The sequence below is a fragment of the Sus scrofa genome, chromosome 16, assembly GCF_054392235.1.
Source record: "Sus scrofa isolate SSC_HxYL_T2T_F1_AM1 chromosome 16, Sscrofa_HxYL_maternal_Yorkshire_Landrace_v2.0, whole genome shotgun sequence".
NCBI lineage: Eukaryota > Metazoa > Chordata > Mammalia > Artiodactyla > Suidae > Sus > Sus scrofa.
The window spans coordinates 13,447,789-13,463,422 of NC_139398.1; the positions used below are offsets into that span (position 1 = coordinate 13,447,789).

Consider the following 15,634-nt stretch of genomic DNA (forward strand, 5'->3'; position numbering starts at 1 on the left):
TGATAAAACAATCACTTCCCATCTATAGAGCTGAGGTCAGTCCTCAAGGAGAACTAGAGTGGTACCTAAGGTTGATGCCATAAAATGTTTCACATGAAATTCTCAAAATTACTAAGCAGGATTTTTACTCAAGAAAGCTAGTTCTCATTAGCACCTAAAGAGGACCAGGTAAGATATATTCTTTAAGTGAAAACATTTTTAAATATATTGTGCATATAATGATTAAGAATCATAGAAGGTATTAATTTTTAAAGTCACCTTTACTTAATCTCAGCTAATCTTTTTCAAAATACATATTTAACTTAGTTTTACCTCCACATATGACCATCTATACCTGAGGAAAAGAAAGGAAGTAAGTTTTAAGAATGATTTAGCACTGTGGTATATGGGATGGTTGGCCAACAGGGACCTGCTGTATAGCACAGGGAACTCTATCTAATATTCTGAGATGATCTATATGGGAAATGAATCTGAAAAGGAATGGATGCGTGCATGTATATAACTGAATCACTTTGTTGTATAGCAGAAGTGATCACAACCTTGTAAATCAACAATACTTCAATAAAACTTTAAAAAAAGGAATAATTTAGAACAAAAATCCCCCAGTGAAGAAAGAAGTTTGCTGTTTGCATGGGGCCACACCGAGGAAGTCCATGCACTCTGCTGCTTGTTGATTTCTGCTTCAGATTAACAGACACTACACATGGGACCTGCCACCCATGTCTCTGATTTGGGTCTTCTCACTTGCTCTCTCAGCTTCCCAAGACAGATTTTCATTCCTCCTCACGTTACTTACCTGCCACCTTACTTATCTCACTCCTACTGTCCTAAAATGAGCAACGTATTTATCTTAGGGAAAAAACTCTTCACAGTAAGCTTTGATCAAACTCTCCTCAAGGATTTAGAGGGGCCACTTATTTACCATAGTGTATTCTTCCTTTTAGTAGCTTACCCACGCTCTCAACTACAGACTTCAGTATTCCAGCTGAAGGACTATTTCCTATTATCCAAACCCAACTAATATTTATTCCAGTCTCCCAATTATTTTTTGCATTTTTGATACATTTCCTGATCCTCTATGTCCTCTGCTCATTCTCACCTCTAACTGTAAACACATATGGCAATCAAATAATTTGACTTACTTTCTTCTACACTTTTCTAGAAGATCAAAACATGTACAAACAAAAAAATACGTTCATTATTTTTGCTTTTTAAAACAGGATAATACAGTGCTATGTCACTTCTAAAATCATCATTGAGTTTTTTCAAAGTTTAGATATAAAGTTCTGACTCATTAATCACCACATGGAAAGGATACATATTTTTATATGAAAATAATTATATAAAGGAGATACCATTTTTACAACTCTTCATCAATCAACACTGTTCCATTTATTTATAATCCTAAATAATTGTGCAATACACATTCATACTTATTACCCTACATTCTAGGTCACTCATTTTTATAGGACATAAATCTAAGCATGACCAACCAAAGGCTATGGAGTATTTCACAAGGCAATTCACAGCAATATATCATTTTACAAAAAGATTCCAGCAATACACATTCTCATTTGGAATGGAAAAGACTGTGGATTTCCTCAAAATTTAACTGTAGCTAGCTTACAATAGATACTACTTTTTAGTGTTTATTTATTTGATAAATTAAAGAAATTCATGTTTTTATTTTGAATTTTATGTCCTTAATTGGTACATTAGAGTAAAAAATATCAGCCTATATTTCTCGGTTGCTTGCAGTTTTCTTCTCTGAATTGCCTGTTGATATTTTTTTGCCTAATTCTTTATTCTTTTATTTCTCTTGTCATCAACATTAGGAAGTCTTAATATAGTAATTATATCAACATTTTGTCACATTTGTGGCACATGTTTTCTCTTGGCCTATTTTTGCCCTTTTAGATGTGAAGTTACTCCTTGCTTTTATTGTGGATATTCACATTGCCAACCAACTTCATCAACCATTCATGTATTGCTTCTGAGTCTCCTGTTATACTTAAAAGCCTTCACCTCTAATTTGTACAAATATTTTCCCAGTGCTTCTCCTATATGTCAATAGTTTTATTTTTATAATTACACTGTTTTCCCTTTGAGATTTATTTCTGAATATAAGTTATGTTAACACCATGTGAACCACTGCTTTGTACTCACTGAGACACATTAAATCAATTAGGCTCCTATATATTTTTGAATCTGTTCTGAATCTTCAGCTATGTCCTAGAAAGATCATTCTTTCTATCTGGGGCCAAATGGACACTACTGTGATTATTACGTTTGGTAAAGTAAAATATTTCAATCAAAATTTTCCTTGCAACTCTCGTATCTTTATGCTTCCATATGATTTTGAAAATAGTTTGGGAGTTCCCTCTGTGGCACAGTGGGTTAAGAACCTGACAGCAGCAGCTCAGGTTGCTATGGCTGCAAGAGTTCAATCTCAGGCCTAGCAGAGTGGGTTGAAGGACCTGGTATTGTTGATTAAGGCACAGGTTGCATGTGGCTGGGATTCAACCCCTGGCCCCAGGAACCGCCATATGCCATGGGTAAGACTATTAAATAAATAAATAAATATATAAATAAATAAGTTTGATCTAGCTTGCCAAAGAGACAGTTCGCCACAGAATCCTGATTACAACTGCCTAAATTTTATATTAATTCGGGAGAGGGTAATAATGTTATGATATCAAGCTTTTCTACACAGGACCATGGCATGCCTTTGTCCTTTACTCTGAATTCTCTTACATGCTTTGTTAAAATATTATAGTTTTCATCAGACATGTCTTGTTGTTTCTCTAAATTTATACCTTATAATTTATATTTTGTCACCAATCTAAAGCCCGTGGCCTAGCAAGATTTCTAGACCATACCAGAATAAAAAATCTGGCATAACCCAGCTATATAACAAAGCAGTCTCTAGAGTATGAGGAGTGGCATGAACTTTTGCTCCCCTCTTCCATAAAGTAATAAAATTTAAAAATAATCAAAAAACTCTCACAGTAGGCTTTTAGAAAAACTAATCAAGCAATACAGCCTAGGTCTCAACCTAATTTTCTGCTTACTTACGATTTTCAAAAACTACATTTTCCAATAAATCTGTTCCACTCTCCTTGTCTACCTATTTTACTTCACACTTTCTGATCTGGCGACACACTTCTGACTAACAGCATCATTAATCCTTTCCATCAATCTTTCCTTAGTTACTCCTTGATGGCTTGGCCATCTACCGTTACTTAAATCAGTCCCTGTTTATTGAACAAAATCCGTGTCCTCAAGGAAAACTGAAGCCTTTTCCCTATTTGAGTTCTTAATTGCCTCACTTAGTCTACTGCTCTGTTGAGATGCTCCTGGGATCAGGGAAGTTATGTTACTCTTACCCTATGCTGTTGCTAATTCAGCATCCCTGAATCATATAACTCAAACACAGGGTAATTTTCTACTTAAAAAAGTACTGATTTATAATCTAGCCCATGAAAAGAAAGAGAAACAAATTTTTAAAATCTTGATTTTCCAGCTTTCTTTGATTATTTATCACCTTTTATTTACAAAGATCATGAATTTTATGAATGTGTATTACTTTCACATCTAAGACTTCAAATTCTATTTACTTATACATTTGTATGGCCAAGAAATAGTGGAGAAAGAATCATTCAGAATTTAGTTTTGCAAGAAAAGTTCTGAAATGCATTCTTCCAGATGCATCTCAGAAACTATAGGAAAACCAGTTTGCTTAGGCCCAACAGGATATTTATCTGCTCTCACTGGCACTAATTGCTTAACACAGTAGATACATTTTGAAATTTTATTAGACCTTATATTTTCTAAAGACCAACTACTTGGCTTCATACACTTAACAGTATTAAATGTCAGGTCTATCACCGAATCTGCTAAAACATCACCTATAGAAATTTTGTAATTTTAAAATTTTTTGCTGCAGAATATTTCTTCAAGGAAAGCTGCCTATACCTTGAATAAAAACTGAGTCAAAAGCTATTCTAATCAGATTTTAATAGTAATTTTATAATGAATGCCAACATTCTGCTAGAAAATCATGATTTTCTTTCCAACATAATTAAATCACCATCTTTTATCCAGAAAGAAGAATTTTTAAAATGTCCCCATATGCATGTCATAAAAGTGGAATGTTTCTACCTGTTCTTTGACCGAGGCAAGGATGGCGGAGGTGGTTTCTGTTTCTGAGCCATCCCCATTGGAAGTGGTGAGGCCAGGGCTCAAGGAGCTGGTCTTCTCTGAGGCTGACGAAGGCTGGTCTGGGACAGGCATAGCTCCTACAATACAAGAGGACACGTTCAATGCAACTGGATGTTATCAAGTAAACACACAAAACTGTCAGGCAACTCTAAGAAGTATACTTTGGCAAGACGAAAAGTATGAGCTACAGAGAAAGTGCATGATATAATTGTAGAAAAGGAAACAAGTAAATAGTCAGTTTCTCCTCTGGAGTTCCCGTCATGGCGCAGTAGTTAACGAATCCGATTAGGAACCATGAGGTTGCGGGTTCAGTCCCTGCCCTTGCTCAAGGATCCGGCATTGCCATGAGCTGTGGTGTAGGTTGCAGACGCGGCTCAGATCCAGTGTTGCTGTGGCTCTGGCATAGGCTGGTGGCTGCAGCTCCGATTCAACCCCTAGCCTGGGAACCTCCATATGCCGCAGGAGCAATCCAAGAAATAGCAAAAAAAAAAAAAAAAAAATAGTCAGTTTCTCCTCTATCAACCCTGGTCAGGTTCCAGAATACACTTACAACTTTGTGTTTTGTCTTTGCAGTTTTAAAGGAAGATGTGATGAGATGAAAAAGGCAAGTAAGATGATGAAAGAGTTTTAAAGAGATGAAGTATTGAGTCTCAAAAGAAGCTAGTCAAGCTACCATTTTACATTTGGTTCAGGTACATTTATTACCTGTGCATTGGTATATTTCCACCTCAAAAAAAAAAAAAAAAAAAACCTGAAGATATTCTCCTTTATATGGAAAGCACACAAAATAAGTGATCCATAATTTATAAGTAAATAAGAAATACCACAGTTGACATAAGAAGCTCAGTTGGTATTGTGAGATATAGTAAATAGCCAGACTACTCCACAAACATTTGCTGAGCTCTTACTCTGGGACCAACAACAGACAAAAGCTCTTTAACACAGGCGAGGCTAATTTGCTACAGTTTATTCTGAGTTCACTGATGAAAGAAAGGAGAAACTCAGATAATATCAGCCTACTTCATGAAGGCACACACATGTCACAGTTAGAAACAGGACTCTCAGAAGTTATTTTACTCCATGGTACTTGTCTTTCTCACACAAATAAAGAAACAAACTCACAGACATGGAGAATCAGATCTGTGGTTGCCAAGAGGGAGGGGGAAGGAGTGGGAGGGACTGGGAGTTTGGGGTTAATAGATGCAAACTGTTGTGTTTGGAATGGATAAACAATGAGATTTTGCTATACATATATATAGCACAGGGAATTATATCTGATCACTTGCAATGGAACATGATGGAGGATGATGGGAAAAAAAGAATGTATATGGATTACGGCTAGGTTACTTTGCTGTGCAGCAGAAATTGGACAGAACATTGTAAATCAAGTATAATATTTTTTTTTTTAAAAAAAGACAAGTTTTGTTACATGTAGTACTTAGCCATGGTCATCAGCAGAGGAAGTAATAATTAACTGAGGGCAGTTTATACCAAGGCACAACAGTAATCACTGTTCAAATAAAAGGCTGGGAGTAAATAAAGGTTATTTTCTTGACTTCAGCTATTATATTATATGTCCTTCCAGGAACCAGTTCTAAGTGAATGCTTTTCTTTTTCTTTCTTTCTTTTTTTTTTTTTTTAATATAAGTGAATGTTAAAAGGTATTTCTTATCACATTTATCAGAGCATCTTGTGGTTCAAGCTAAGCAACGTAATTTTCTTAGCAGCCACTGCACTATGTCATTAGCTACATTAAGTTAACAATTTAAAGCTACATAAAACCCCAAAGGACTCCAGTACAGAATTTTCCTTAAAATATGTGACCCCAAAGTGGGTATCTAATGTCTTCGTTGGACATTGCAAGTTAGTTTTGTTTTTATTTTTTGAAGTCAGTTCCTTAGAATATTACCGTTGGAAATTAGACCATCTTTGGAAAAATCAATCTATTACAAACATAGAATATTTGGAAGGGTTTGGGGAAATAACTTTAACAGGGAGATTTGAGGAAAGAATAAGAATCAAATTTAATATAATTTGGCAAAGTATATTACACTAACAAGTTGAAAGTATATTACATGATGGATACCAACAGAATGAAAGAAACAGGGTTAGATAATTATGGGGTTGGGGTTGGGAAGTATCCTTTTTTTTCTTTTGTCTTTTTTTGCTATTTCTTGGGCCGCTCCTGCAGCATATGGAGGTTCCCAGGCTAGGGGTCTAATCGGAGCCGTAGCCACCAGCCTACGCCAGAGCCACAGCAACGCAGGATCCCAGCCACGTCTGCGACCTACACCACAGCTCACGGCAACGCCGGATCCTTAACCCACTGAGCAAGGCCAGGGACCGAACCCGCAACCTCATGGTTCCTAGTCGGATTCGTTAACCACTGCGCCACGACAGGAACTCCCGGGAAGTATTCTTTGTGTTTTTTTTTTTAAAGCACATTAGCGTATTCAACTTACTTTCACATGTAGTTCTCTTATTCAATCAAGCCTCATAATTATGAGGATGTAGATAAAGAAATCAACAAATGCTGTGCCAGGTAAAATATCCTGAAAGCCATGTCCCTCCGTGTGGGGGAAGTTTGGAGGATGGAAGAAGAGAGCAGGAGCAGAAAGAAAGAAGAAAGGAAAATGGTGGCTCTAGGATGAACAGGCACCTCCGACCAGTGCGAGAGCCCTGCTTGACCTTGCATCCCACATACATCCGTCCAAGACTCCACATTAAGGACGGACTTAAGCTGTGAAAGAAGGATTCTTAACATATCTAAAAATTATTATTTTAATTTGTGTTTTCTAAATTTTATTGGGCCTATTTGAATTCAAGCTCTGAGCCAATACGATCATCAATACAACTTTTTTTGACAAAGAAATTGTCTAAGATTCCAAAGTTATTAAGGAACATCATTGGACCTGGGACTCAAGTTTTCTCCCTTTTTATTTCTGTTTCAGTGTGCTTTGATGTGTCAGCCTATTTCCCATAACCTGTGTTGCCTTCTAAATGCCGTCCCTACACCAATGTTTACAAAATGTAACTTTTAAATGTATGACAGCAACCTGTCATATGAAAATATGGGATTTAATAGGCAACGAATCAAAGCATATCCTTAGGCACTTGACAGTGTTGACCCAGAGAGTATAAGGAACGATTTGGTCTGTTTATCTGCCCCACCCCCCTTTCTCCTTACTGCAATAACAGAAAGAGAATAAAATCTTCAAGGTTTATCCCACCATGCAGAGCTACTGCATTCCCCAAGGCAACCTCTATGACCTTGCGAGGATGACTTGGAATCATTTTTAACATCTAGATTTAATTTAGCAATTGGTCATTACTACGTATAGGTGGCAAAGGCTGTCAGCCTTTACTCCCAACCTTCTCAGTTCAGAGCTTACAGAAAAGAGGGAGAGCTGGGTAAACAATGCCAGAACCAGGCTCTGGATTGCTGAGTGGTAAATATAAAAAGCCTTAAACTTTCCAACTTGGAAGTCTATAGTTGACTACTTTAGTCTTAAATAGAGTTAATCCATTAAAAATTGTAGTTAATCTGTGCTAAACCCAGGAAATCTGGAAAATGGAGAGACAAAAAGAAAAACAAAAACAAAAACAAAGGAAAAGCAATCATTAGTAATTTTGCCATCCCAGATAAGCATGTTTACTTTGGTATAGGTTTTTCTAATTTTTTTTTTCCCTGATTTGAATCCTTTTGCATCATGAACTTTACACAATGGAGTATCAATGTAATATTTTTGATTTTTAACAAAATGTTTTGCTCAGCATCACATCAACTAATCCTGGTGTCAACATAAAGTATTTGGCAGTTTAATAAGAAATACTTAGTATTCAAGAATTGCATGCACCATAAGTCGCCTATCTCTTGTTTGTAATTTTAAACCATTTTTATACTTTTGACATTTTCAATGGATAAAATCCTAGAAGTGCTACTTGATGGAAGGAGGGACATGTACGTGTTTCCAACTTTTGAGAGTCAACATCGTACCGTCCTGCTGCCAGGCTGGTCCAACCAATCTGCCTACCAGCAGTGTCACAAGACTGTCCCCTCCCCACAAGGGTAACAACCCTGAACTTTTTTACACCCTTTACGCTTTCACCAACTTGACACAGAAAAACTCAGCTCTTTGACTTTGTTTTTATTCTACCACAAGCACAAGGAATATTCTCCTGCAGATTTATTCATCCTCTGCACAACACCTCTTCCATAGCCTTTACACAGTGCTGTATGAGAAGTCATTCCATACTACAGTCCAAGGGTAATCTATAAACACCCAAACTGCATGTCAGACAGACCCACCTTCAACACAAGAAAATTAGACAATCATGGCGGAAGCCTAGTATCAAATTCTGGGTGGTTCCTTCTCCAGCAGAATATGCTACTAAGAGGTTCGAGGTCTAGAAAATACAAAACCACACAACTAGCCATCCCTGGGCCCACGTCACACTGTTTTATACACTCACACGCAGGAGTCGTGTTATGAGTAGAATGGTGTCATTGTCCCTCACACCCCAGCCCCCGCCCAATCCATAGGGTGAAGTCCTCCTAAAGTGACTGTATTTGGAGATGGGCCTGCAGGGGAGTGATTAACATGACAGGAGGTCATAAGGGTGGGTCCTAATCCAAAAGGACCAGTGTCCTTATAAGAACAGGAAGAGACCCAGAGTCTTCGTCCACCATACCGAGGACACAGAGAGAAGAGGATTCTCACCAGAAACCTCCACTGTCAGCCCCTTGTGCTTGAACTTCAGGCCTCCAGAATGGTAAGGAAATAAATGTCTGCTGTTTAAGCCCCTCAGACTGTGATAACTTGTCAGGGCAGCTCAGACTGACACAAAGAGTTAGACTGCTCTCAGCTCCTTTCCCTTAATCACCTCGGGGGTAGGGTGCATGGAGGCGCAGAGGGGCTTGGGAGGAATGGGACGGTATTACTTAGTACAGGTCTGTCAACACATTCATCCCAGGTGCACTACAGGTGTCTGGATAAGGCACGGGCTGCTTCAAATAAGCACAGCTGAATAAACCAAAGCTGACAAAAAGCCTGGAGAACAAAGCACTTAACCCAAGGCCATCCACAGTGTGGCTACTTTCATGGACAGTATAAAAAAATAGGAAAATTGGCTGGGATGGTGATGAGAGCAAAATCAGGAAGCCCCCACATACAGAGACTCTTTTTCAACTTGAACTCCTATATCCATATATAATAAGATTTAATGAGGTCCAATTGAATATTCTAAATTGTTTATGTTCCGAACATGTGTCACTATGAATTTACAAACTTGGTAACAATGTGAAAAATCTCACATGCATTTAGGAAGGCTAAACACTCTCGCTCTCAATTCAAGGGCCACGTTCAATGTCATGTTTTATTGATTTCCATCACATAGAAGGGAAATAAAATTCTTATTTTGTAATTCAAACTTATTCCTTCTTTAGCCACTTCTGCCCAGCAACTGATGCTTTGGACATCAAAATAAAGCCATCTTCAAAAAATAACTGGTGAACTCCTGTGTCACCCAATCATCCAACTGAGTGACCCACCCAGCATTCTCGGGCCACCATGACTTGATCTCCCCGTCTCTGATTCAGCCACACGTTCCTTTGGCCAAGATAAGATAGATGGGGTCTCCACGCCTCTTGAGCTGCCCACCCTCAGTCTGTAACCCACACCCTCTTATGCTTTCAACTCTCCTTTGCTTCTGTTACTCCCAGGCCCCTATATACTCTGTTGTCATGGATACTGTTTTTTTTTTTTTTCTCTCAAGTTAGCAAGTCCCAGCTGCTTCAAATTCCAGAACCTCCAAATTCCTTACATACAGTGGGACTCAAATATTTCTTTAGCTTGACTTGCACTGTCCAAGGTAGCTCCTAGCAACACATGCTATTTAAATTTAGTAATAGTAAAAAGCCAGTTCACTAGTTACATTATTCACATTTCAAGCACTCAGGAACCATATGTGACCAGTGGCTGCTGTATTAGTGAAATGTAGAAGAATTCTATCATTGCAGAAAGTTCTCTTGATGGCCTTGAACTATACCCAGTAGTAGACCCGTTCCTGTAATTTTTCATCTGCACCTTTCATCTTGGGCAACAGAAGATGGGAGAAGTGGTCAGATTATAATTATATTTTGAAGTAAGAACTGCCAAGATTGTTGCTAGATTGCATGTGGTATGTAAGACAAAGAGAGAGGAGTCCAGATGATTGCAGGGTTTGGTCTGAGTGGCCATCAGCCACGATGGTGACACTGCAGGTGGAAGAGATTTGGGGCAGGGGAAGGTGACCTCGTCTGCAACCATGGGTAGATATATGACTCCAAATATATCTACCCATGACTTCTTTGCTGCTGAGATCTGGGCAGTTGACAGCAGCGCATCCCAGAAACCACACTCTGGTGTGAATAAGGGAATGTAACAAATGGATGATTTCTATTTCTCAACACTGCTTGTCTAATCTCATTCCCCCTTCAGGCAGGTCCCTTTTCACCTTTTACTGTACAGTTGCTAGAAACTTCTAGAACTTTCCCCCACCTTTAGCCTATGGCTTCAAGACACTCTGATGTTAACTTTCTCCACTTCTTGCCCCTCACACCAAACCAGCAAGCAAACCCCATGCTACCACACTGACCCTATTTCCTTCCGTCACATGTCCTACGCTCTTCAAGACAGTACCTCTCCCACGTTCTAAAGCACAGAAATATTTTCTTAAAACGCACAAAAATATTAGCACAGATACTGTTAGCTTTCCCCCCATCCTTAGGCATCACTTTCATAATTTTCTATCACCTTACACTCAAGTAAATAATGAAACTGTCCATTAGAATACTCCAAATATTACCATACACATATACATGTATATATATAATAATACGCAATTTAATTTTTAAAAATTGAGTATAATTAACATATTGGGTTTTTATAACCCACCATGCCACAAGCAGCATTTTTAAAAAAAGGCTATGATTCTGTAAAACTGAAGAATAAGCATAAACATCTTATTAATTTTAGGGTACCCAGAATGTGTGGATTAGTCTAAAACTAGTGACCTGAACAACAATATTGAACACTGCATTTGTGTAATCACTCTGGTCACCAAAATTTCAATTCTGTATTTGTAACTAGCATGGCACTACCAAGAGAAACAGACATCATTCTCTCTCAGATGTGCTCTGCACCCATAAAAATATACCCATCCCACTTCTTCCTTTTAAAAGGAAATGTAAAAATCACAGCTTGTCCTAAGAAAATAAACACTATCAAAATTAATATTTGTCAAAACAATACAATTAGGGCAGAAACTCAACCTGTCTTGGTTTATGTTCAATTTCCCACATCTAGCTCAGTATCTAATATAAAAGAGCCAGTTAATAAATATATTTGTTGAGTTAATGCATGAACTGTTAGTATAAAATCAACAGTGGCTGCTCGCTAGAGCATGTAACATCAGTAAAATGGGCTTTGTGTTAGGAGTTATTTCCCGAAATGATATTTGAAATGACCTCTTTTTGACTCAAGAAAACTTCTCTTCCAAAATCTCAGACTAGGGTAAGGCTTTTGCCTTAGTCCACTGCCCGTGAATGTATACCCTGGGTTGCTGGCTTCTAAGGCTGCCCCATCAATCGAGCACACTCTGGGGCTTCTGGGAATTGATGCTTGCAACTCGCAAACGTAACTTGGCAAAAATCTATGGAGAGCATCATGCAAGGATGGGATGAAACACTGAGCCATATTCAGAACAGGGAAGGCAAGGGGCACCAGCAGCAAAGCTGGGAGGTGGATGGAGAAACATCTGATTCAGCCTGGTGAATGGGGGTAAGGTGTGAGTGACGACGTAAGGTCACTGGATGCTGTGGTGGAAGGTACCCCATGGCAGGGTGAAGAGTGGTTGGGATCCGAGTGTTGAGTCCACATGTCAAAGACAAGGGGATTGGTCTACTGGTGTTCAGAAAGGTGGGGGTGGGTAGGAGATGGACCATGGCATGGAGGGCCAGGAAATCCATTTTGTGTCACCGTGTGCTATATCAGCACAGACTTAAGGGCCACCTGAATGGTTATTCTTAAGGACCTAAATTATGCCTGAAGAAAGCTTTAATGAGACGACAGGGCAAGGTGGAACACAAGTGGTCATGTTTGGGAGAGGCACAAACACAGGCAACTTCTAGAAAAATGAAGTCAGTGACATTGGCTATGCAAATAATGACTCAGACATTTACCTCCTGGAAGTTTACACCTAATATCCAAATATCCCACTACCTACAAATATCTCCCTGAAAACCTCACCTGAGCGTCAAATTCAGCATGACCCCCTATCTCTCTCCTAGACAAGTACAGCCACTGTCCAAACAGCCTCTCTTGCTTGAAACCAATAAATAGTGCCTCCTCCAATCAATCCTCTAAACTATTTATTAGGAGAGTTGACTTTCTCACTCTCAACATGATTATGACATCTTTTTTCTACAGTGAGTTGAGTGGATCCCAACCCCTAGAACAGAGATTTCCAACACTCACAGAGATAAGAAATGCATTTTCTATCATGACTCACACAGCTTAAAAAAAAAAAAAACAAAATTTCAGGAAACAGGAAGCCTTAAAACATGATGCACATTTCCATTCCATTTTATTCAATTCCATTAAAAATCCAAATGGTTACCTGCTAAATTGATGGATACAAAACACTTTGGAGAACACTGACCTGGAGGATGAAGCAAAATCTCCTCTGCATGATGGAGGAGGCTGCTCTTGCTCCGGCCAATACTCCTGTCTCCATTCTCAAGCCCAGTTGTTTCTCCCTTCACACATTATATTACAGATATATCAAGCTTCTTATTGTTTCAAATACACTGTATCCAAGGAAATGCTATGCTATCATGTCTAAGACTTTGTTTGGCTGTCAAACTCTCTTCCTCCTTCATAATTCCCCACAAATATTTCTTCCTCTCTGTAGACTTCCTGAGCCACACCACCATCTGAACCACCTCCTCCTGACTGCCATCTGTGGAACTTGAACCTTCCTCAAGCAGTGCATCTATCACAATGAGCTGTAATTATCTTACCTCTTCTGTGATTTTTTAAAACTTCCAATATTTTTAAAAATTGGGATCCTTCTATGTGACTGTTGTCACTTTTTTCCTCTAAGTCATTTGGGATGGATTTTGTGTCACTTGCCACTAAAATTGTTATTAAATCAACGATATACTGCTCAGTATCTTAGATTTACAGAAACATCATGTAATTTACATTATATATCTCCTAATTAGGTCATGAATTCTTTGAGCATCGAAGCTGCCTTTATTCATATTTATAACCTCAGTGCCTAGAACAGTGCCTAGTAAAGAGTTGGTATCATTAAGTGCTTATGGAATAAGTTATAATGAAAGAATATTTATAATGCATTATCAGCCCTATTTAAACTTGTCAAGGAATTGAACACTTTCAACAGCAACTGTTTATGTAAATGTCCTGCAAATTTTCCTGGGTTTATAAAATAGAAATTTTAAAATTAATCGGTTTCAGTAATATATAATATTAAAGTAGACAAACCATCGATATTTCTGCTTTACATTTACAGTGGGAATATATCAGATGAAATTAATGATTAGGATAAAAACAATATAAAATTTCAGGGCTCATCTTTACTAAAAAAAAGATAGTGACCCTCTTCTAGAATCAATAACCATCCTAGTTCTCCAAAACACCACAAATATGGGTTCACAGTTGATTTCACAGGTTTACTAGGCTATAGAGACATTCCTCTTGATGCCAGAGAGATAAACTCTCAGATTCTGCAATTACAGATCCATCACAATAACAGTAAGTTCAACAGAAATGGAAATGGGCACTACCTTAGATTTTGACTTCCCTTGAATGGGGGGGGGGGGCATTCTAATACATCCTACATTAAAGAGGGTCAGTGGCAGAGTGACTATTCTCTTGGCTGGATTTTCAAAGACGTATACTTAGCACAGCTCCTAACCCAGTGCATGTCACACGTCACACCCCAGTGATGTCCCAGAATACAGTGTCACTGCCAAATGTCCCAGGGGGCCGCACTCCCCTTAGCACAGCCTCTAAAGACTTACCATCCATCTCCTGCATTGTATCCATGCAAGAGGTGGAACAACAGCATCTAGGCTCATAAGCAAAAACAACTGATCTTCCCAAATAGTCTGCTTAACCGTATTTCCAGCAAATGTGCACTTTTCCTTTTTATATTTCTCTACTTAATCATAGATTGAAATGACAAGATCTGTACCAAAGGCGGTAAAAAAGCATGCTCTAAAGCCACTCCATAACACTTTAAATACTGTGAGTACCACCTCTGACTGTCAAAATCTATTAAACAAAAAGTCCCCAAATACCAGCCACACGCTGGCCTGCAACATGGTGTCACTTCATAGTACTTAAATGTGTCCACTCAAATTATGGCAATTCGCCTTCATATTGATTCCAAATACACATCTGCCACTGCACAATGTCTCAAGATACTGGAGCGCAACCACACACTTTTTTTTCCCCAAAATTACTATCAACAGACATTCAAGGGCAAATTTTCACCCTGTAAATACATCCTTAGCCAATATATTTAATCCATCAAAGCAGGGAAACTGTCGATCAGTTTAAATTTTTCAAAAAATTTTAAAGTATAGTTGATTTACAATGTTTGCCAATGTATTTTAAATTTAATTATTATTAGATTTTTAAAAAGAATCAATATATTGGTCTTAAAAAACAAAAATAAAACAAAAACTGATGAGAGCCATGATAATTTTTGAAAATTGCCAAAATGTTAACATTTTTAACCTACAGAGAAGATATTTTGAAACTTTTAAATGACATAATTAGCTTATTACAACACACAATCTCAAGGAAAAAAATAAAGCTTTGCTTAGAGAATTAAATCTAAATTATATGTGCACAAGAGGTTTTATTATACTTGTGAAGGTTATATAGCAAAGAACTTTTATTTTTTTGTATACATATTCATTAAATATGACATGTTCTGGTATAAATATTTTAAATTGACAAACGGCTGGATATATGAAACGGTGATTATTAATCCCTAACCCTACTTTTGACAATTTGCTTTCTATTTTCTAGGCTCTGTTTCAACGAGTTCAGTTTTTTTTTTAGATTCCACATATGAGTGATGGCATACTAGTTTTTTTTTGTTTTTTGTTTTTTTGTCTTTTCTAGGGCTGCACCCTCGGCATATGGAAGTTCCCAGGCTAGGGGTCAAATCAGAGCTGTAGCTGCCGGCCTAAGCCACAGCCACAGCAACGCGGGATTCAAGCCGAGTCTGCGACCTGCACCACAGCTCATGGCAATGCCCAATCCTTAACCCACTGAGCAAGGCCAGGGATCGAACCCACAACCTCATGGTTCCTAGTTGGATTCATTAACCACTG

The 15,634-nt window shown here is 38.1% G+C and overlaps 1 protein-coding gene across 9 annotated transcripts in view; it reads right to left on the minus strand.

The window, feature by feature from the left end:
• Positions 1-15,634, minus strand: part of CTNND2 (catenin delta 2) — a 1,014,682-nt gene that overhangs the window by 837,047 nt on the left and 162,001 nt on the right. For 5 of the 9 annotated variants that reach the window (XM_021076841.2, XM_021076845.2, XM_021076844.2 and 2 more), the window contains one exon: positions 4,162-4,298. The exons of 3 other annotated variants lie outside the window; for them this stretch is intronic. In XM_021076841.2, coding sequence (XP_020932500.1) covers positions 4,162-4,298 — 137 coding nt within the window. Of the gene's footprint in view, positions 1-4,161; positions 4,299-15,634 lie in introns of those variants that run through there. One more of the 9 variants, XM_085001643.1, reaches the window with a different exon arrangement.